The sequence below is a fragment of the Anarrhichthys ocellatus genome, unplaced genomic scaffold (genome assembly GCF_004355925.1).
Source record: "Anarrhichthys ocellatus isolate YVR2014 unplaced genomic scaffold, GSC_Weel_1.0 scaffold98, whole genome shotgun sequence".
In the NCBI taxonomy this organism is placed as follows: Eukaryota; Metazoa; Chordata; class Actinopteri; order Perciformes; family Anarhichadidae; genus Anarrhichthys; species Anarrhichthys ocellatus.
The window spans coordinates 254,007-275,831 of NW_022280128.1; the positions used below are offsets into that span (position 1 = coordinate 254,007).

Genomic DNA, 21,825 nt, shown 5'->3' on the forward strand with positions numbered 1-21,825 from the left:
CAGCAGAGACCGGTCCACCGTGGACAGACCCAGATCCTCCAGCAGAGCCCGGTCCACCGTGGACAGACCCAGATCCTCCAGCAGAGTCAAGTCCACCGTGGTCAGACCCAGATCCTCCAGCAGAGACTGGTCCACCGTGGATAGACCCAGATCCAGCATCTCCTCCTCCTCCTCTAGGAGCAGAGATTCTCTTTGCTGCTCCTCTGGTCCCCGCTGGGAGCCATCACCACGCTGCTGAAGACCCAGGCCATATTGCTGGGCCCCCTAGAGGGAAGGGAGGCACGTGAGAATCAGAACCAGGACTGAGAGGGGGCGGACTGTCAGACCCGGCTGTAGTAAAATTAGGTTTTCTAAAGGAAGTCTGGTGCTCAGAAACACTACCGCTTTCGTCCACAGGGACCGCCAAAGTAATCACAAATTTAAGGTTCCTCATAATGGCTTTAAATGGCTATATGCTGTTACAGCATTTTTCATCAAATAGTAGTTTTGCTTGAAATGCTCATCCCTGCTAGTCATTTGTTATTCACAGCTCTCTCTGAGCTCCTGGATTCATTTTGCCTTTTTTCTACCAAAACAAGAAGAAGTTTTCTATTTCTCATGGCCTGAGTTTGTGTTACATTACAGCGTGCTCTGTCCGCTGCCAAAGCAGCTTATTTCTCTCGTTGCGTCTCTCTCATCCTTTACGGCTCATCAGTTTTTAGGTTTTTTCTTCTATAAAGATATAAAATAGATGAGATCAGATACAAAATGGGTTCCTCGTCTCCAGCTCGTCCTGTAAAACTGACACACACATTTGGAGACGTTCTCTCTTGAAATGTTGTCCGAGCCTCCCAAAGCAACCAGCTAAACCTTTTAATGATATCTGCCTAATTCTTGGACCAATAACACTGAATAATATTCATTTGTCACTTAGGACTGTCCCACTAGCTTTAAGACTGCTGTGGTTAAACCTCTACTGAAAAATAATACACATTGACCCAGGGCGTCCTAATAATTATCGACCGGTCTCTAACCTCTCAAAAGTATACCAGACAGAGTTTGTCTCTGAAACGTTGTGTGGCTCATCTCTCTTTAATTCCATCTTATCTCTTCTGTTAATTTAAATTCATTGGAATGCACTTTGTTTGTATTTGTTGTTGGGAACGTAAAGGAGCGTGTTTGGGTTATCAGCATCTAAGAAACTAAATTATTGACATCAATATAATTATTAATGTCAGTAACAATTAGGAATGATTATTAATAATAACGGGGCACCACCCTGCGAACAGGGACCAATAACCAAACGATAAACTAAGTCTCATAATTAGTGTTCACTAACAATGTCAACAGTCTGAGTACTATTACACATTCAGAGTGAAAGTGAAGGTTTAAGTTCGAGCACAGACCACATATACAGCTATTATCACAATACATGCACAAAGTAATCACAGACAGCTGCTCTTTAAAATATAACAGAGTTTATTACGTTCTAATAGTAATGATCTAGTCAACTCATATTAAACTAACAACAACTATACATTCATGAGCACGCTATCTAAAATCAACAGACTATTGAAAAGAGGGGGGGAAGTGTGTGTCTACATGTAGTGTGTGTGTGTGTGTTTGTGCTTGACGTAGTTGGGACGTGGTGATGTCTCTCATGCGCGAGACTCAAAATGGCGGATAGCCAACAGGAGACCCGGCGTCTATACGTGCCGGCAGCCGTCTAGCACGTAGCTACATTAGCTCAAAGCTATATGTGTGTGTGTGTGTGTGTGTGTGTGTGTGTGTGTGTGTGTGTGTGTGTGTGTGTATTAGTAAAAGAGAAGGGAAAGGAACAAAACAAAATGAAATAAAACAAAAGATTAAGATCCTTCGCGCCGCGCTTGAGTACGGAAGATTGCTCTCTCAGCCAGGGGAGCAAGAACCGCGACTCTTTGTCTCAGCCGGCGGTTTTGACCTCCTGAACTGATGATGAGCAACTTCGACCTCACAAGGCAGCTATCTCAACACAAATCACGGTAGCATGAAATACACTAACTTCTTCACAACCCCAACGATCTCAGCGACCGTTAGTGTCGGCGATTATTAAGCATAAAAAATGAACAGTACTTTAAGCACACAAACAAGATAAAATAAACACAAATGAAACTCTCTCTAACTCTGCCCAGAATCTATTTCGCCTTACAGTACGATGCAATCGTGGTGATTGAGGGGGGGTCCTTCTGAGCTTCGGTGGGCTCAGGCAGCGCGGCTGCGGGCCGCGGGAGGTGTTCTCTCGGTAGGAGAGAATCGCTTCGTCTTGGTAAGGGAATTCCGCGTCCTTATGACCAGAGCAAACGAGGCGCTTGGTGGAGAGTGGAAATTCTCTCCCTCTCTGAAGAAGTCTTGCTTCTCCACTTCTGCAGGAATAAAAGGGTTCGCTTCGTGGATACGAACACAGATAAAATAGACAGTTTGGTGAATTCGGCCAGCGAATATAAACTGTTAAACCTAGGTTTTGGTTAAAAAGGGGAACAACGTTGCAGTATGTGCCTCCTGCTACCCCTGAGGGATCGATGGAAAAAGCGTTGAGGTTGGGGTTGCTGGTGGTTTTGGAGAAAGGTGGCTGAACCACAGGGGTCCTGGGGTGTCTTGGCCCTCGACCAATTAGATTGCAGCGGTGCTTTCAGGTAACTTCAGGAACGCATACATTTTTGGGGGAGCAGGGTTGTCTTACCGGAGGTCCCGCCTCGGTATCCCTGCTCTCGTCCAATGAGAGCAGTGTTGCATTTGGGGGGAGGAAGCTCACACCCTAATGTGAATTTCTTCAGTTGGGGGTTTGGTGCTCATCAAACTACAATCAGGATGAAACCTTTGCTTGCAAAAGGAAAGGACTGACACTCTCTTTGTTCCACAGCACATGTCGAAGCCATATAGTCAGATTCCAACATTGTCTTTTTCAGTTTCATCCTTTCCTAAATTATAAAAGTGTGTATCAAAGAACAGTGAGGTTAGTGAAGCTGATTGTCAAAGCGCATGGTTTGTGTAGAGCAGTGGTTCTCAAACTTTTTCTGTCACGCCCCACTTTAGAGGAAGAAAAATGTTCATGCCCTACCACCCCAACAAAATTGTAACAAAATGGTCCATGTTGAACTTTTATTGAAATAACATTTTGACTCCTCCATCTGTGCTTTTTCAAATAATAGAATAAAGAAAATTGCAATCACTTTCAAGTAAAGCAGATTGCTCCATCAGACAAAAACAAATACAATGTGCAATCACTTTGTTAGAACAATGCAAATAAAGTTCTATCTGTGCAAAAAATAACTAATATTTAGCAAAAAATAGCTTATTGTGGCTGCAATTCACCTGTTTTGCACTGAATATCTTTCTAAGGTAATAACAATAAACTGCAACCTGTGAAAAACTAAACAAAACAAGTTCAAATATTTGGCAATAAAGAGTTTTACTGAGTTTTACACTGCATATCTTTTCAAAACAACGATAACGTGCAACCTGTGCAAAACAAAACAAAATGCTCCTGATATGTGTGAGCCATATGCTCACACATACCTGCACTCATTTAGTTTTAAATATGAGCTTTAAAATGCAGCATTCTAAAAGTAAAATAATAGCTGTGATTTAACTGCACGAGGGGCTGTTGGGACTGTTGGTACACTGGCTGTGGTCATTACAGTGAACAGTGTCTGGCAGTGTGATGAGAGGACACGTGAGCCCTTGTTGCTGTAGTTCATCTCCTTGGAGCAAAGGCTGCATTTAGCATACCCTGCCTTATCAATGCATTTAAAATACTGTGACAGCAGGAAGCTGTACTCACGTCTGTTTAGACCTCCACCTTTATCCAGGCCCAGCTCCACCTTTATCCAGGCCCACCTCCACTCACAGCTCAGCCCTGCGTCAAGCTGCGCTACACAAACAGCCTCCTCTCCCTGAAGCTCTTTGACCTCATCATCTCATCAGTATCATCCTCATTCTACTTTGAGTTAAAACAAACAACCTGCAACCAGATGCGCCGGTGTTCTGGTTTAACGTTAACGAGTGACCGCGTGAACTGAACCAGAACACGGGGGGGCTGCATGTTTCATCACGTTACGTTTTTTCCTCCTAAATCGTGATAATGACGAACGTTAAACAGTCGACAAAGTTCCACATGCAGTGGACGTTAACTTAACCCAGCAAGTCTGAACGGTAACGGAACATAACGTAACTTAAACTTAAACAGAGGGAAATGAAAACGCTGTACACATCTGAACGCTGATTGGCCAAGACTCGACACATCAAAGATGTTTTATTGTGAAGATCACGACATCACCTTTTCTCCTCGTCTCACTCCAATCTGAGAAACGCTGGCTGGCCAGTTGACCCCCCCACCAAAAAAAACCCCTCTACGGATCTACACGATTCACGTGGATGATATATTTTCATTCAAAATGGCGAATTTTGCCGAAAAGCGACAAGTTTGCAGGTATGAATAAAGTTGCATTTCCCCCTGCGCCCCACCTGCAATACCGCTGCGCCCCACTAGAGGGGCGCGCCCCACAGTTTGAGAACCACTGGTGTAGAGGATAGTCCTCTCCCTGACAGCAGGATTTGCACTTTATGATGCTCCTCTTTGTTCCTGCCTTATTTTCAGAACTCGGGCATTGAGAAGGCCTTCCTGTTCGACGTGGTCAGTAAGATTTACATTGCCACGGACAGCAGTCCAGTGGATATGCAGACATACGAGCTTTGCTGTGACATGATCGATGTGGTCATTGACATCTCCTGCATCTACGGGTAAGCCAACGGACACACTCTACAAACCAGAGCAGGTTCTGTACCGTCACTAAACAGAAAACATTGCTGTAGCTCCATCAGAGATAGTGTTAGTCAGCCTCCTCAATGTCAAAAGAATGGAATTCATGGATGGAAAGTATTTTAAGTTGTTGGTCTTCAGTAACATTGAATGTGGCTCATATTTCTTTTTTCATATAAAGATATTCTGCTAGGACCGACACATACTATTTAATAGTTCAGTTATTAAATTACGTTATACTTATTAATGGCCATGCAATACATGTATGTATATATATATTGGAGAATCAGCTGCCACTCAAGTTTCATTTACAAACAAGGTTTTATGATCTACAAAATAAATGTTCAGCTTTGCGTCCTTTTACGTTTCTGAAAGGCCTGAAAGATGCTTAATTCCAAATTCAGAGAATGTATGATTTAGGGATTGCCTCCGCACGGCTCTCAACACGGCTGATGGTGGCTACCACCTTTAGCTGCTAGCCACCAGTCTAACAGTGACAGTAGTGCTCTAATGGTATATATTGCCTTGTCGCTTAACCCCAACGCCTAGTACGTATCTGTGTCACATTTCTTACGACCAAATTTGAGGGATCCATGTAAAAAAACAAATTATTCAATGGATAAATATCCAATTTGTTTTTACCATTATTGTTATCGGCCTCCATTATCAGATAGTCAGTGTTGTTATTAACATGGTTTATTACTTTGATTTGGGGAGTCCTGTCTGCATCTCTGTCTGTACCCGTTCACATAGCTTGCTGCCTCTCGGCCCTCCTGATTTTTGTAGATCCGTATTGTACTTACAGAGTAACTCTCAAATTATGCTGGAACCCTCCCTTGATCAAGATGAAATTACAAATGCCTTTATAACCCTTTTAGATCACATTCATAGTCATTTTGCGCACCTATTTAACGATATCTAAATTTCAAAAAGTCAATTTCTACCATTGTGATTTAAAAATACATCTTTTCTTCCTGTAAAACAAAATACAATATGTGTTTACGTAAGCTAGTGCAAACCAAGCAGCAACCTCCGGTTCTGAAAAGTGAAGTCAATAAGTGCCTTTAAAGCTGCATTCTCTGTAATGACCATCAGGGGGCGACTCCTCTGGTTGTATAGAAGTCTATGAGAAAATGACTCTACTTCTCTCTTGATTTATTACCTCAGTAAACATTGTAAACATGAGTTTATGGTCTCAATCTCTAGTTTCAAGTCTTCTTCAATACAGCATGATGTTCATTTAGTAAATTATGGTCCATTTAGAGTCAAACAGACCATAAAGCAGGGGATGCTTTAGGGCGGGGCTTACTGTGATAGCATTTCTATGTCACTCCTCCACAGTCCAAATATGGTCTCTCTCGTTCAAAAAGCAAGATGGCTTCAAAACGGCAGTCCACAAACCAACGGGTGACGTCACGATGACTGCGTCCACTTCTTATATAGTGGCTTGAACAGGTGAGGGGAGTTAGGCTGATGATGAGGGAGTGGCTGACAGGTAGATTGAGGAGGGTGTGGAGCTACACACAGACACAAAGACACACACAGAACACAGAAGGCAAAGCCTGATCGTGACAAATAGTCCAGAGCGAAATGTGAAGTAAAGCCCAAAGCACACTGTCTGTGCTCCTGATCCCCCAGCAGATCCTCTCCAATCAGCTCTATGGTCTCACCTCAATTATCACTCCAGCTGGGAGTATAATTAGGTCCTAATCTAAATCTGAGAACAGCTTTCAGCAAGGTCCAAAGTCAAGCAAAAACATACAGCGTGTGATGAGGATCGCATAACACCTCTAGCACACATCAGCAGCACAAAAACAGGGCTACATGAGAATTTGGAGGTCTGCCTTGGAGACTTTTGTGTCTCAGCCGGGAATCATTAATATATCTCTCTAAAGCCGGGGCTGTGGGTCAAAAAAGTCCTCAGTAATAAGTTTCTCTTTGTCCATTGCGACATTGTGACCACAGAAGAAGATGTGCCATCAGAAAGTCGGGGTATCGTAGGGGAATGTGGAAGTTGTGGGATTATGACAAATATGATGTCAAGTATCATTTCTGGAGCATCGGCTGATGTCGGATTCAAGAGAATGGTACAGTGGGGTTAACCTCAAATAATAATTGGACCAGCTGGACAGGTGTCATATGGTCATTGTATATCACAACACATGATGTTTTACATCAATTCATTCATTCTGTTCATGCCACATAATTTGATTAAAAAATAAGCAAATTGGCACGCTGTAGGCAAACCCAGAACTGTAGGACGAAGTACATGATCTCCCTCCCCCCTCTTCCTCTTCTTTTTGTGACTGTCATGTGGGAATAAAGTGATCCGTCTGGAATGAGATTTTCTATAGAGGGGCTGGCAGAGGACGAAAAGTGGGGGAGGAAGAGGGGTACACAACGGAAGGTGACAGATGACAGTATGAGCTCTAGTTTCAGATGAGAGGTACTGTAATTGATTTTTGTCATTATAGATTGTCCCTGTCCCTCCTGCACTCTCAAAACAGATGTGTGTCTAGTTAAGGACAACACATTTTGTGTTGCTTTCAACACAGTCAGTGTGTTAGCACATTTAACACATGCTGTGTGTTACATATTTCAACATAAAGATGTGTTAAAACGACACAAAGATGTGTTAAAATAACAAAGATGTTTATACTTTTTTTCAAAAAAATTATCCTTAAATGCAATTTGTCCATGGTAAAATAACTCACAAAATAAACAATTATATAAAATTCAGGTGACATTTATTAAAATCATCAATTAAAACATTTGACAGATGTTCACAGATCTGTTTTCCAAAAATGACCACTGTCAACAAACATTTCATTTAATTGCTTGTCAATGGCGCATGTCAAACCCTTGAAGAGGGATGGCGACTTTGTCGATGTTTGCAATGATGATGTACTGAGCTGTTGTGCCGGGGTGTCCTAAACACACGAGCTTGGGCTGATTGACTCCCACTGTTCCCTCAGGAGATCCCTCTAGAAGGCTGGGGATGCTCGTTCCAGTCTGGGAAAGCACAAGTATATAAAATAGGGCTGGTATTTATCCTCTGGGTTATCACATAATGTTTTTTTATTATATCATAATACACAATTGTCTGTCTAAATTCATGATACAAAGCAAAATATACAATTTAGTCATATTTCACACAAAATTATGAATATATTTGAGAATCCCAATGATAACATTGTAATACTGTAGCATACATCCCCTTACCATGCAGTACAGTATCATTAAGAACTGGATTATCCATACCTAAGCAGATATTGAAAAAGTCCTACGTAGCCCTTATGTCAAAGCAAAAGCTTAATTAGCGTGTGTTGATACTTGAGTTGGGATTCACAGATAAGAAAAGAGGTGTGGGACATTCATAGACCAGAAGAGCTTTCCTACCGGTTTCATGTCCACGATGTACGAAATTTCACACTGCATTTGGTCCATCCTTTGGCCCTCCTGGACACAGTTAAATAAAGGAAATAGTTTAATAAAAGGATAACTCCACAATTATTTATGTGAGTCCCATGCTATTCTTGCCTTACTATAACCTCAAAGAAAGAATTCATACACAGGAACATTATTACCCTAAATCTAATCAAATTCTGTTGCATATTCGAACGTGAGTAAAAGATAAACAATTTCATTCATCACCAAATATCAAGGTAAGAATGACATGGAGAAAATACATCAAAAACATTCGAGTCATCCTCTAAAACCAAGCTCTGCAATATGAACTTATCTCAAACACAGTGGCTTTATAACTAGTTGGCCAATACGTTTAAGCAAATATTCATATGCAAATGTTATTTTACTGTAAGACATCCGTTTACAAATCCTTCATTCTCTTCTTGCATCTTGATCTTCAGTGATGGGAAGACTGTTATTGTGCTTTTAGCCAAAATCAGTTTGTCAGCATTTGAAGGGTAACTGAAAGCAAAATGAAGAATCTTGAGGCCAGAAAAAATAGAAAACTATACAAGGCTTGTATAGAGAACAGAGGATACATACATTTATGTTACAATGCATTCATGAGGAGTGAATTTCACCACGGTTAATTACATATGTTTGAAATAACTACCTTAAATGGTCACATTAGTTTTCCTGAATATGTCCTGCACAATTTCATAAGTATGAACTACTGTATTTAATTGTCACCAATGATTTGAATGGTTTGATAGAAAAGCAATATCTTTATATTCATAACCTCTAATAAAGGGAAACATTTAGAATTAACACACAATCCCCTTCGCTCCACCATATCACAGACACCTACCTTCACAATAAGTTTTCTGGATGTCACAGAGAGTGTTCCTGATTTTTCATATTCGGCTAGTACACTTGGGGCCTTGCTCTCAATGAGCGCTGTCAGACTGGCTGCATCAAATCTGTGCGCACCATCAATTTGTCCTTACAAATTACAAAGAACATATTCCATTTTACATGCAATGGTCCTAAACTTCAGACACAAACACCAACTCCCCACTATGCCAAATTGAACATTAGGTCACTAGACGTTTTACCATGGTATCGGCCCAATATCGGATACTAGTATATCCAATAGACACATACCTCCAGTTGACTACTTGGACGAGCTGCACCGGCACTCAACTGTTCAGCCTTTAAAAGAAAATTATGTCACTGCTTGAACAAGAGTAATAATAGAGAAGATAGTGTTCACAGACTTACAATATGGAGCAGAAGAGATCCAACATGCTTCCATGAGCAAAATAAATCATTCAACAGTTAAATCTTGGTATAGGATGAAATTATTGTTGTTGGAATGCTGTTCAGCATTCCAACTATTGTTATCCTGTTTCTCTTTATTCAACTTCTTCTTCAACTATTTCTTCCGTACGTTTTTTGCTACTTATCTCCTTCCACATTTTTTAAGCTACAGAAACCGTTCAAATATCAAAATGTTCAGATCATTAAGGACACGTGTGCTATGACTTTTCATATTTCTAATCTTTAAACTTTTTGAATTATTAAGCTTTTTGCACATTTGTTTTTGAATGGGTTTCTATGGAGAAAATGTTCAAATCCTCTTCAACTTTCAAATCCTTCTACTTCCTCATACTTTCAGCTACAGACACCATTTAAACTTTCAAATGTTGAGAAAACCCTGATCTATTGCAGAATGATTCAGCTTTTTGATATCTTTTCAGCTTTTTGAACTGCAGCAATTTAACTTTTATGATTTTTTTCAGTCCTTTTCTGACTTTATAATGGGTGTGTATTGCGCAGCTTAGAGTGCGTGATGTCACCGCTAGAGTGAAGAGCAGCTTGAGATTCTTGTGAAAAAAACATTTGTATTTTGCCACTGTCTCCACAATTTTCACTCTTCATGCATAATTTCTGGATGTAAAAGTAGCTAATCTTGTCCTTGTCATAGACAGATGACTGTGGAATTCCACAGATTTACACATTTGGCACAGAAGCCTGTAATTGAGAGGAAAACCAACTTTCTGCTCCATAGAGAGCAATGTTAAATTTTGCTTCAAAAACATCTTCCACTGAACACGGTACCCCATTTCTAGATCACCAGTTCAGCCACATTTTTTACACTACAGACACAATTTTTACAAGATCTGTTCTTCAACTCATCCTTCCTCTCATTTATTAATATCAGAGCAATAGGAGCTACGGTTATGGGAGTTTTGAGGATTTGTTTGAGAGGTGTTTCCCTGTTTTATCTCCATGAAAAGGCTGCAATGACACAGGTGTTTCTGATTAAGCTAATTAGTGATGTTGATAAACACACAGACTCACAGACACACACGCACTCCTCTCTCTCTCATACAGTCATTCAGGTTCTTAGAGATCTTTAGAGGATCCCCCCACACACACACACCATTTTAAAATAAAAGCCCCACAGAATGAATTCTAACTGAAATGCTTATGATGAAGCCTGACATTTAATAACCTGTTTGTGTTTATCTAACATTATGAGTCCATCTCTTCTCCCCCCCCCCCACACCCCATTTCAAAATAAAAGCCCCAGAGAGTGAACTCTACCTGAAATGCTTGTGATGAAGCCTGTCATTTAATAACCTCTGTTTATGTGTGTCAAACATTATGATTATGTCTCTTCTCCCCCACCCAGTCCCACCCTTTCAAAATAAAAGCCCCACAGAGTGAAATCTAACTGGAATGCTTTTGATGAAGTCATTTAATAACCTGTTTCATACATTCTGATTCTGTCTCCTCTCCTTTCTCCCCCACCCAGCCCCACTCTTTCAAAATAAAAGCCTCATGGATTAACTGTATTTAAACGTTAAGCTCAAAATTAGCTTTTTTTGTTTTTGTTGCCATTACTATAACTACTTCTACTACTACTACTACTACTACTGTTATATTAAATACTACGACCAATACTACAGCTATTACTACGACTACTGATACTACTACTTCTAATTACTAATACTTCTACTACTACAAATATCACTACAGGACTTTTCCCTTTCAAAATGTTCAGCTCTTTCAGGAGAGGGGTGCTTTGAATTTTCATATTTGTAATCTTTTTGAAATATTAAGCTATTTGCAATTTTTTTTTAAATGGGATCTCTATGGAGAAAATCTTCAAAGCCTTCTTCTTCTTCTCATACTTTCAGCTACAGACACCATTGTGAGACATTTCAACTAGAAGCGTTTTCAGCAGTGCAGTTTAAATGCTTTCGAGCTTCAACATTTTTCAGACAGGTAGTCTCCTATCTCTTAATTTTCAGCAATTTTTTTACAATTAATTTCAGCTTTCAGCATTCCAACGCATTTTCAGCAGGAAATGCATTTTCTAGTTATAATTATTATACAAATATCAGCCCAATATCTGATACTAGTATCTATGCATCTCTCAGACACATACCTCCCACTGACCACTTGGACCAGCTGCATCTGTACTCGGTGGTTCAGCCTTAAAAAGAAAATAATGCCAGATTGATCAGGAACAATGTAAATGTACAGCTGCACATCAGTATCACACCCATTACATCTCTGTACAATAACAATATTCCAACTTGATCACTGTGTACATAACTATTTGTATCTATGTAAATATACATACCAGCTGCTTCCGTGGGTCATTTGGCTTGATTGATTTGAACAAAATTTGATATTTAGTTCAGTTGATGAATCTTCTTACACATCTCCCTGCCATCTAGGAACACTGTTAGGTCTTCGGAGTCTCACTCCCTTCCATTTGAAAGCTGTAAAAAAAGCAAAAAGATAGTGTTGTTTTGCAAATGTGACATCCACTATCCAAACTTAACCCAGTTAAATTGTTTGTACCGTATCACACATTATTACTGACAGAACTTCCTCCAACTGATTTGAAAAATAATTTTGAGTTTGAATCACGCCTGAACAATGAACAAAGTGGCGCCGTCCAGAAAATCTAGCTAGCTTGCGAATCTTCCTTTTCCCACCTTTAGCACTTGACTGCTAATTTTGTTCACAACCTACTTACGTTAACCTGCATTACAGTATAGATAGTGGAAAGCATTACAACCTAACCCCCAACTGTTGTTTTTGTTACGTCAACCTTGTGAAGAACTTTGGCGAACATTTCGTCGACATTACTGAGCTAACATTAGCTAGACATCCAAGTTACGTTAGCTATTAACTAACATTAACATTCGCCGACTGTACGAAGAAACATGACGCTAACCCTCCCCCTTAATGCTTATTACTACAGCTTGCCTTGTCAAAAACACTTGCTAAATGTAGCCCGCTCTCTGTTTTACATCATGGTAAATAGCCATAAGGCTAACCTTGTGTTATCGTTAACTTTCAAGAAAGGAATGGTAACATTTAACGTTAACATTACCGTGAGCTGTCTGCTAAAGTAATGCTATTAACGCAACCATCACTCATTCCTACTTTGACCGGTGACAGCACCCATCACGTTAACGTTAGCTTGGAGCATCAGATAAGATGCAGACCCATACAATTATATAACCTTTAGCTCATTCCATATTTCACAGCAAACATAAACACACGACACTAGTAGTGTAACGCCAATACGGAGAAAGCAGTTAGCTACGTACTCACTTTTAATGCCGTCGCGATACAACGTTAAAGTTAATTACCACTTGTTGAGTTACTGTTTTCCAATGAATAACGTTACATTTTCGAAAACTCTGCCACATTTCACAAGCTCGGAAACGCATTTTCAACAGCATTAGCGCTAATATTGATGACTAACTTACCTGTTTGCATTTACTTTCCTCGCCTCAGCAACCTGCTGTCACAGTCATAAGTAACAAAAGTTCTTCTTCTTCTTTGGATGTTAATGGCGGTTGACAAACCAACATTATCGCCACCTACTGGATTGGAGTGTGGAGTAGTAAAAATGGATTGACTTTTGGGAGGGTTTTTATTTGGATGATGACGTTGGCACAGAAGATACAGAAGATCACACAGCGGGTCACTGACGGGTCCTTTTGTTAACAGCTTTAGCTATTAGGACTAATTTGCTGTATTCAAGGGGAATTTGCAGTGTGCAACTCGATTGGACAATAATTTAACACATGTGTTGGTCACTCCTGTGAAATATTTGTGTTATTTTAACACAAACATTGCATATTTCAACACAACATGTGTACTAGCACAAGAAGTGTGTATGATATTAACACATCCTTTCTGAGTGTGTGTAGTGGCTGAGCCCCCATGTTCACGTTCTCCATTGGGCACGGATGTACTTACCACCAACTGATGATGGCGGAGCTGTAATTTGATTATTTGATCAAATGTGTGTGCTAGTCAGTATTCTGTCAAAGGGCTACATTTTACAGTCTTTGTCATCACCACACATGGACCAATAAAAAGACAGACAGCTATCGTTACCTAGACCCCCGTTCTTTCTATATTATGAACTTGTCTATTGCTGTGTTCACATCAAACGCAAAGCGAATTTTCGAGTTGCGTCACTCGCGGGAGCTTGATCGCGGGTTCAATTGTGTTTATTTGCGTCACTCGCGCTAGAAGCGCTGGAGAGGAGCAGGAGCTCCCTCCGTGTAGACGTTCCATCAATCATGGCTATAATAACCACTGTTGCTGCTTTGTGCATGTTGTAGAAGTCCCACATATCCCGGGAAACTAAACGCCGTCGCTCTGTGAATTTCCCTGAGCTGTATTCACTGTTTCTAGCAAGCCACACATCGGCTGGTTTACCACAGCTGTATGAACCCAAAATAATGAATTTAGCTGTGATTTGATTGTAATAAATGGATAAAAAGAATGCTAGAATAACTACATAATGATGCTGATTTGTCTGAATTCAAGCTGTTAGGTCTGTCCACTAGATGAGAAAAAAAGAACTTTTAAAATGCTTGTTTTCTGAATGGAGCTTGGATCGAGCGGTGCAAACTAGGGGTGCAACGGATCACAAACCTCACGGTTCGGATCACAGTTCTTGAGTCACGGTTCGGATAATTTTTCGAATCAGCAAAGAAAAGGGGAGGAGTCAAATATAACTTCGCTTTCCATTTATTAATTAAAGAACTTCAAGAACACTTAAAGCAAAGAACTTTGGGCTATAGTCTTACATAAAAACAAAGATATTGAAGATGTCCAATTTGAAATAAAATAGATAAGAAATAAAAATATTCAAGAATACTCAATTCTGTGAGTATTCTGTTTCAACTGAACTGAACTGCTCGGCAACAACTTGGGTCTATGTTTACTTCCTCAGGTTATGTCATTCAAATACACTGCAATAATGTTTACCATTAATGTGAAATGGTCTACAACTTTACATTTGTTTTCAAAAATATGAGAATATCTCCATTGTCTGGGGAGAGGGTAGACCTTTCTGTGGTGACTTGGATATTGCTATTGGGCCTGTCTAGCTTCCACTCTGCTGCTTCTGTATGTCTGTGAGTCTCCCAGAGGGGGCGTGTCTACAGCACCGGACTGTGAATCTCCCACTCCTCCGTGATGAAGTGAGCGGTCACAGTCACGTAGCTCTTCGTTGCCCTGGAACACTTTAACCAGATTTTGAAATCCTTTGTTTTCCACAACGGAGAATGGCCTCGTGTCTGCAGCAACAAAAGACCCCAATAGATGCTGTAATAGCTTTGGCCCGGTCTGATTCTGCCACAAACACTTTCTTAAATGCTGCGATGATACCTTGTTGTTGTGCCTTGGCCCCTATCGCTGACAGACCGGCATGGTGTCTCTTCATATGTGTGGACATGCCCGATGTATTGCTGTTGTCATATGTGTTTCTCTTTAAACAACGCCTACATACGTCACGGTTTTGTCCACCACCCTCATCCGTCATTATAAGTTACAGGGAAGACAAAATGCTCCCAAACTTGAGACTTAAATGACGCCGGGAGCTTCTCAAGCTCCTCCAGTCGCCATGACTTTCACCGTTAAATGCTTTTAACCTGCTCCGTTCACGTGAACACACTACTGCTTTATATCTGTTCACTGACACTCTGCATTGATATTCAGGGACTTGTTACTTGAAAAGGAACAGCAGCAGTAAAACGTTATTACACACTATGATGATTAAACTGTTAAAAAAAATTAAAAACATACTCCGCGGTTCACAAGTGTGCCGAACCGTGATGTGTGATCCGAACAGATAACGGATCAATCCGTGATCCGTTACACCACTAGTGCTACCATTGTAGCTGCTCCATCAATATAGATGTAAATACGGCAGAGCCATTATAGTTTGTTCGCATACATTTATACACAGTTTCATCCAGTCTACAATATGAGGTATGATAACGTTCTTGATGAACAGCTACGGCTACAATATTTTTTTCCCCGACGTCAGTGATGACAGAAGGAGAATCTTAATGCTGATATGCTTTCATGACACAGTCACGCAAATTTCTGAGGCGAATTTCAAGAATTTGCATTGCGTCATTTGTGCGGCCCCTCGCATCAACTCTCGTCCTTCCATTGACTTTGTATGTAATCCCGTCGCGCGAACACAGCGTAACTAGCTTCCACTTTCTCAATGGATGATGGGTCCTCCCGATGATTAATTTTGTAAAGGGACATCTTAAATTGCAAATGGTTGATAACTTATACTATCAAAACACTTGTTGGAAAAGGGGAAAATTCATCTTGTATCACATTCACTCTCCGTCAGTAGCTCCCCACAGAAGATGAAGAAGTGTGTCTGCCAGCAGAGCTAGCTCTCCGTCGTGAGCCAGCCGACGTAATGGGAAACACCCACTCAGGCCTGAGGCTCAGAGGCTGTTTATACAGATATGTCCAAAAACTTTTAAGACATGTGTGGAGAAACACGTGTACTCATGGAATTCTCTTCTTGTTACAGATACCGGTCGTGCCATCGAAAAAAGATTATTCACAGTGGAAACTGCTCATAGTGGTCTCAGTTACAGTGATCAACCGCTTTTATAGATCTAACTGCTTGGGGCAGAATCATTCCTAGATAAATGCTGTTATGTTCAATTTTTTTCTTATAGAAATCAAGCAGGCTGTTCTCATCCAGCTATTCATAGCTTTTAGCCCAGGAGACTGCTGTTCCTCCCCAGTGTGAAACGAGATGCAGCATGACGGGATGCTTTGTAATTAACGGGCAATACATATAGTCAAAATCAATGTAATTACCACAATGACAAGAACAAACTCACAAGAACCAGTCACATATACTGTATTTATATGACAACAAAGCAGGTAGAATAACATAAAACCCAAATAACACGATTCAACAGGCCTCTGCCCCTTCCAGCAACAGAAATTTAATCGACACCGATGTAGCATCAAAAAACACAGGACATGATGTTTGTCTGTCCTTTGTGCCAAGGTGGTGAGCACTTCCAGGAAATTAAACTTGTTTTGAGTGGTTGACGTTCGACAAGTGGGGGTTTTCCAGCTTGTGTGGGGTGTATCTTGGTTTGGTTTAGGTTGTAGAATTTTGGGACAGTTGGGCCCAGAACACATCATCAGTAATGTTCCCTTTTGTCATTGAGTGTTTTCGGCCTTTGAACGCTATACACCCTCCCCAAGGGCGGCCAGCTGCAGGACGATCAGCCCTCAGCTTGTGTGCCGTGCCCAACTGTCTCGAAATTGACAACATTGAGAATGGTAGACGCTTGAATGGTTAACAGGTGAGGATTCTCAAGTGGCTTATGCTGACATATTTGGAGCCCAGCATGGGTCATACCGCTTGATCCAAATCCACTGGCTGCTTCTTTCAGCCGCCTCTGAGATTGCCTTGATGGTCTGCCGCAGAGCCTGACCGTGGCTTCCCAGCTCTTTCAACAGTCTGATGGTCGAAGAAGCCACAAATCCTCTGCATCCCACTTCCACTGGACAGTTTTTTCTGTTCCAGCCGCGCTGCTTTGCTTCTGCTGCAAGCTCTGCATAGTGTAGCTTCTTACGTTCATAGGCCTCTTCAAGCATGTTCTCCCATGGGACTGTGAGTTCTATGATGTACACAGTCTTCAGTGAAGGGGACCAGAGTACCAGGTCTGGTCTGAGGTTGGTGGAAGCAATCTCTGGAGGAAAGATCAATTGCTAACCGATGTCTACCAGCATCTTCCAGTCGCGGGCCATGTTTAAGTGTCCTGTTTCTCGCTTGGTGGAAGGATGTTTGGGGCTTTTTGTCCTTCTCGGACAAATGCTGTTGCCTTCAGAGGATTGGCTACTCTCGGGGGCAAGGAGTTGGTCGCACACCGCTTGATGTCAATCGCTGATGCCAGGCTTTTGAGGAGCTGGTTGTGCTGCCAGGTATATCTGCCATGCGTGAGGCTGGTCTTGCAGCTTACCATGATGTGTTTGAGAGTCGCTGGAGTTGGGCAGAGGGCACAGGTTGGGTCTTCGCCATACCACTGATGAAAATTCTTTGGTGATGGAAGCACGTCATAAGTAGCTCTGATGATAAAGTTACTTTTTGTTGCTTCCATTTCCCATAGTTCCCTCCAGCTGATCTTTCTCCTCTCCACACCTTCCCACCGCATCCATTGTCCCTGTTTCACGAGAGAGACAGCCTTCGCACTTCTTGCGACCTCCTCCTGTCGGCACACCTCCTCGACCACCAATTTTCTGCGTTCTGACGTTGTGGCCTTTCGCCCAAGTTGGTTCACTTGCCTTCAGGCCGAGGTCTCCTCTTCCCTGCTGAACTTGCCCCACGATGTCTTTGTGCCTCAGGGTTGATGTTGCTTGCTGCACAGCATTGGATGGTTTCCACTTCCGCCCAGTTGCTAGGGGCAGTGCAGCATTACTGATAGTCTTGTCTCTGGAATGCGTCATCTGCAGTCTGACTTTACAACACTTGTATTCTTCCGTCAAACTAGTGAGAGGTAGTTCCAGGACCCCTTTGCCATAGAGGCTGATGTTAGTTAGACATCGTGGGACACCGAGCCACTTTTTCACGTACGAGGTGATGGTTCGCTCCATCTTCTCCACAGTTGTTATCGGGACCTCATAGACAGTGAGTGGCCACATTGTCCGAGGTAGGAGTCCAAATTGTAGGCACCAGAGCTTCAGTTTTCCAGGCTGTGCCGTCCTGTTGATGTTCTCCAGGTTGTTGATAATTTCTTGCCTTAGTTGTTGCACCTGCTCTTTGTCCTTGAGGCTTGCATTGTACCATCTGCCCAGGCTTTTGACAGGCTGCTCAGATACTGTTGGTATTGGGTCATCGCCAATACAGAACCTAGTGTCTTTAAGCATTCCCTTAACAATAGAGATACTTTGAGACTTGGTTGGATTGATTTTCATGCGGGCCCACTTGATGTTCTCCTGTAGCTTTCCAAGTAGCCGCTTGGTGCATGCTGCAGTATTGGTCAGTGTTGTCATATCGTCCATATGTGCGAATGGGTGGTAGACGGAGCCCCGGCATTGTTCGTTCACTGCCCACCACCCATTTTGAGGCTCTGATGATGACTTCCATGGCCATTGTAAAAGCCAAGGGTGAGATTGTGCAGCCTGCCATAATGCCTACCTCCAAGCGCTGCCATGTTGTGGTAAAGTCAGCTGTGGCGAAGCACAGTTGCAGGTCTTTGAAATAGGTTTTAACCAGTGTGGTGATGGGCTCTGGTACATGGAAAAAGTTGAAAGATTCCCAGAGAAGTTCATGGGGAACTCAACCAAACGCGTTTGCCAGATCCAGGAATACAACATGGAGGTCTCTTTTGTCCTTAGCTGGTTGGATCTGGTGACAGATCATGCTTGTGTGCTCCAAGCAACCAGAGAATCCTGAAATCCCTGCTTTCTGTACAGATGTATCAATGTACTTGTTTTTTTCTAGGTAAGTGGACAGCCTCTGTGATATTATGCTGAAAAAGATTTTCCCCTCCACGTTCAGAAGGCAGATTGGCCGGAATTGACCAATGTCTGATGCATCTTTCTCTTTTGGTATTAGCACACCTCCAGCCCTTCTCCATGCTTTGGGTATTATTTGTTTCTGCCACACTATCCTCATGAGCCTCCAAAGAAAGCATAGGACGTCCGGTGCATTCTTGTAGAGCTTGTATGGTACTCCATTAGGCCCAGGAGCAGATGCTGCTTTTGCTCGCCAGACTGTGTTCTCTACTTCTTTCCATTTTGGAGGGCTAGTGTCCAGGTTGACAGCTGAAGGTTTAATTGGTGGGATGTCATATGGGATGATTATCTGCTCATGCTTTCTCCTGTCATGGTGGACCTTTTCTAGATGCTCTTCTAGTTCCTGCTTAGATGTTTTCAAAGTTCCACTTTTTTCCTTTGCGAAGAGGTCTTTGACGAACTTGAAAGGATCTTTGTAGAACAGTGTTCTTGTTTTTTCCCTCTTTCTTCGGAGTTTCCTCAAGTTCTCTGCTCTTTGCAAAGTTGCCAGTCGGCTCTTGATGTCCGCTTGGAGTTGTTCAAGGCCTTCTCTCTCTGTGTCAGAGGCTTTCTTCCACATCTTTTTAATCTGTCTCTTTCTCTGACTAGCCTGTCCATTTCTTGCTGTCTCCTGGACTTGGCTGGTGCTGGTACTGTTTTTCTGCTTCTCACTTTGCTAACTCCAAAGCGCTCCTCTCCATAGTTATAGATAATGTCGCCCATCTTTTCTAGCTTTCTAGTTGTAGTGCCCACTTGCTGCTCCAAAATTTTGGATAGATCATTGTTGATGGTTTCCCACTCTTTCTTTTCAACAGCTTTGGGCCACTTCACACCAGGTTTGTGCCCTTTGATCTTTTTCTCCATTGGAGGTCTCCGTGGTTTGGTGGGCCACTCCACCGGCATTTCTGTGCTTGTATTTCCCTCCTCAGTGACAGGGGTGCTGATGCTCTGCGAACTTTGGTTTGTGTCCCGTCGCTGTTCTTCATTCGACTGATTTGACTGGTTGTTTCGTAAGAAGTACTGGTCAATGCGAGGCCCATGTGTCTGCTCTCTCAAGCACTTTTTCCTCCCTTGGTGGATCTTCAGGCCTATTGCTGATGTTACTTTCTGCCAACCACAAATGCACACCTAAAGCTTGTGTCCTGCTGCTGTTGTGGTTGTTTCATGTGCCGTGCTCTCTTTGTGCGTAGTCGTTTCTGTTCCTGGGTCTGTTACCGTGTTGTCAGTATGTGAGCCATCTTGCGCCCCCGCTCTCGCAGGCTCCAGGGGTATGTTCATTTGTTTACTTGTCGTAGCATTTAGTGGGTGTCTCCAACTAACTGAACCAGCGTTGGGGACTGCTGCCATGGGTAGCTAGCCCATGACGGCCTCATTGGGGTCTGTTCCCTCCCGTCAGCTGTCTCTCCAAGCTGTCACTCGGTCTTTCCCATGTTGTCAGCTGTCCTTTCACAGCAGTCACTGGACGAGTCCAGATGGTCAGAATCAAAAAAACACAGGACATGATGTTTGGCTGTCCTTTGTGCCAAGGTGGTGAGCACTTCCAGGAAATTAACCTTGTTTTGAGTGGTTGACGATCGACAAGTGGGCGTTTTCCAGCTTGTGTGGGGTGTATCTTGGTTTGGTTTAGGTTGTAGAATTTTGGGACAGTTGGGCCCAGAACACATCATCAGTAAAAAGTAACAATCAGTAAACAGGACATTTATTCTTGCAAGAAGGAAACAGAGTTGAAACACAAACAGGTTATGCATCAAGGCTGCTCAAAGGTCTGTCTCTGACATATATACTGAGGATAACACACAAGTGCATTGGAAAAGAATGATTTGCATAAAGTCTGGACATCAGTTGGATCCGTTTCTTTGATAATTCGTTCTGTCAAGGGTCATTTTATCCTAATCTCAGAAGACGTCATGGTTGCAAATCAGCCTACGTATATACTGATGTGAACACAACAGATTTACTATCAACCCTTGACTCCCGGTCAGAAGTAAACAAACAGATAAGATAGCGATTAAGAAAGACAACTAAGACACTTAATGAAGAACACAGCTGAGAAAGCTTGTGTGAAGATTGGTTCATACAAGGACACAGACTTTATGGAACCAACTGCTTAGATTACAGTAGCTAAACAAAAACAAAAAAGTTTTTCCAACAAACACGTATTTCACCACACACTGAAGAACACGGGCCATTCAAATATTCACATCAGAGGGAACAATATTAACCATATAATAAAAATTACACAATAGAAAACGGTAGTAAAGCTACTGCAGATGTAAAAAAACAAAAGAAGTTAACTTACCAAAGCTGCTGTTCACTATTTAAAGACAAAGTCCATCCTCCTTTCTTTGTTAACAAAGAGTTTAATCTCATGGTTGTTCAGTACATCCGTGCGTTTTAGTTCCAGTAAGAAGTCCTTCTCGATTCATGGACGCCAGTGAAGACAGTCGAGCTTCCCCAGTTGTATTTCTTGAATACGTTTTAATGCGTTTGAGGGCTGAAAATGTCCACTCGACAGAGGCAGCAGATATTGGGATTGTCACCGCCCAACATGCCAAAACGCTAAAAATGTAATGTCACGTAAAAACTTCTTACATATATTTAACCTTTAACTCTTACTACTACAAAGTTCTGCTCGCTACTTTCCCAACAGTCACGCTAGCCCACTGACCAATCAAGCTGCACGTTAATGCTGACGTAGTTGTAGGCCAGCTAGAAGCTCTGACACGTCAAAGAATACGCCCAACATGTCAAACTAATAA

The 21,825-nt window shown here is 42.0% G+C and overlaps 1 protein-coding gene across 1 annotated transcript in view; it reads left to right on the forward strand.

Annotated features, from left to right (window-relative positions):
* Positions 1–21,825, forward strand: part of LOC116399035 (ras-related GTP-binding protein D-like) — a 41,306-nt gene that overhangs the window by 2,967 nt on the left and 16,514 nt on the right. Inside the window, exon 3 of the mRNA XM_031875864.1 lies at positions 4,616–4,758. Within this exon, the coding sequence (XP_031731724.1) occupies positions 4,616–4,758 (143 nt within the window). The remainder of the gene's footprint in view (positions 1–4,615; positions 4,759–21,825) is intronic.